The 1,353-nt window shown below is 57.4% G+C and overlaps 1 protein-coding gene across 1 annotated transcript; it reads right to left on the reverse strand.

Annotated features, from left to right (window-relative positions):
- Positions 1 to 19: 19 nt before the first annotated feature.
- On the reverse strand, positions 20 to 1,247 carry Tsp_13522 (conserved hypothetical protein; the record flags this gene model as incomplete). Its single annotated transcript, XM_003366671.1, has 2 exons — positions 20 to 992; positions 1,042 to 1,247. Coding segments are annotated over 2 exons (1,179 nt in total), but the record flags the coding sequence as incomplete, so codon positions are not given.
- Positions 1,248 to 1,353: the final 106 nt, after the last annotated feature.

The raw sequence follows: 1,353 nt of genomic DNA on the forward strand, positions 1-1,353 counted from the left end.
GCCTTCAGGAACTTCTCACACTCTTCCGCCTTATGCTCCCCACCACAGAACGGGCAGCCCTTGGCGGCGACCACTGCCAACGCCGCCGCAGTTGATCTGATGCGATCCCCATATCTCTGTTCAGGACGCGACGGTTTCGACGAGGGCGTCCGTTGTTCCGACTTCACTGCAGGTGGTTTCGCTTCTTCTCCATTCGACTTGGCGAGCAGATTCGCCTGCCACTGAGCGAATTCCAAAAGCTTCTGCAGGTTGTCCTCTTCTTCGGCTGCATCCGGTCCGATGTTGGTGTCCCAGGCCCTTATCAACGCCGGGGGAAATTTGTCCAGCAACATCGGCATCAGGACCTCGCTTGCGGGGAGACGGCCGGCGAATGGATCTCTATCCAGAGCAGTGAGACAACGCAGATGTTTAGTCACTTCGTCCACCAGGGACTGGATGCCCCGCGCCGACATCTCGCGGCACGCTGGCTCCCTCCATAGGGCAGCCAAATGCTCGCGTATCACTTGTCTCGGTCGACCGAAACGCTTCTTCAAAATGTCCACGGCCTGGGGGTAGTTCTCGGGAGTGAGCGGGATGCCTTCAATGGCGTTCCTCGCCGTCCCTTCGGTGTTGGACAACAAGTAGGTGAACTTGGTGGCGTTGTCCAAGTCATTCCGTTTGTGTACGTTGGCCTCGAACTGGGCCCAAAAGGAAGGGAATTCCAACACCTTCCCCGTAAACTTCGGGAGAGTCACCTCCGGCAACCTCCCATTGCTGGACCGGACCGCCGGCATGCCCGCGCTAACACTGCCGCTACCGATGGGGCCTTCTCCGCGCGCCTCAACCATCCTTGCGCGTGCACGAGCCTTTCCCTCACGGTAGTTCTGGCGACATAACGCCCAGGCATCTATCGCGGCTTGCCGCTCTTCACCTTCCAGGTCCAGCTCCACTTCGGTTTGGAGCGCGTCTGCGGCCCGGAACGACTCCTCCATTAACGAGACCTGCTCTTCCACCTCAAAGACATCGGCGGAACTGATGCACAACTCATCCAGTTCTGCCAACAGTCGGTTCAGCCGATCTTTGAGGGCCACGAGTTTCTTGCTCCGTGATTTCGCAGAGGACGCCATGGTATCCACTATCCGTAGGTTGCTGGTTTTCGATTGATCCGGCTCGGAGGACCAATGTTAGAGTCAGACTAGCGACAGTAATCTGACGTTCAGGTATGAATAGACCAGACGTTCGTTCGTCCGGCCCAATAAGTGAGTGGACTGTATAATAAAGAGTGGATTAGGTGTATCTTCCACGGCGTGGGCAGCGATCGGGGTCCAAAAACTCTCGTCGATGGCGATCTCCTTCGCGGACGTCTTCCCGTTC

This window comes from Trichinella spiralis (assembly GCF_000181795.1).
Source record: "Trichinella spiralis strain ISS 195 chromosome Unknown Scfld5612, whole genome shotgun sequence".
Classification (NCBI taxonomy): domain Eukaryota; kingdom Metazoa; phylum Nematoda; class Enoplea; order Trichinellida; family Trichinellidae; genus Trichinella; species Trichinella spiralis.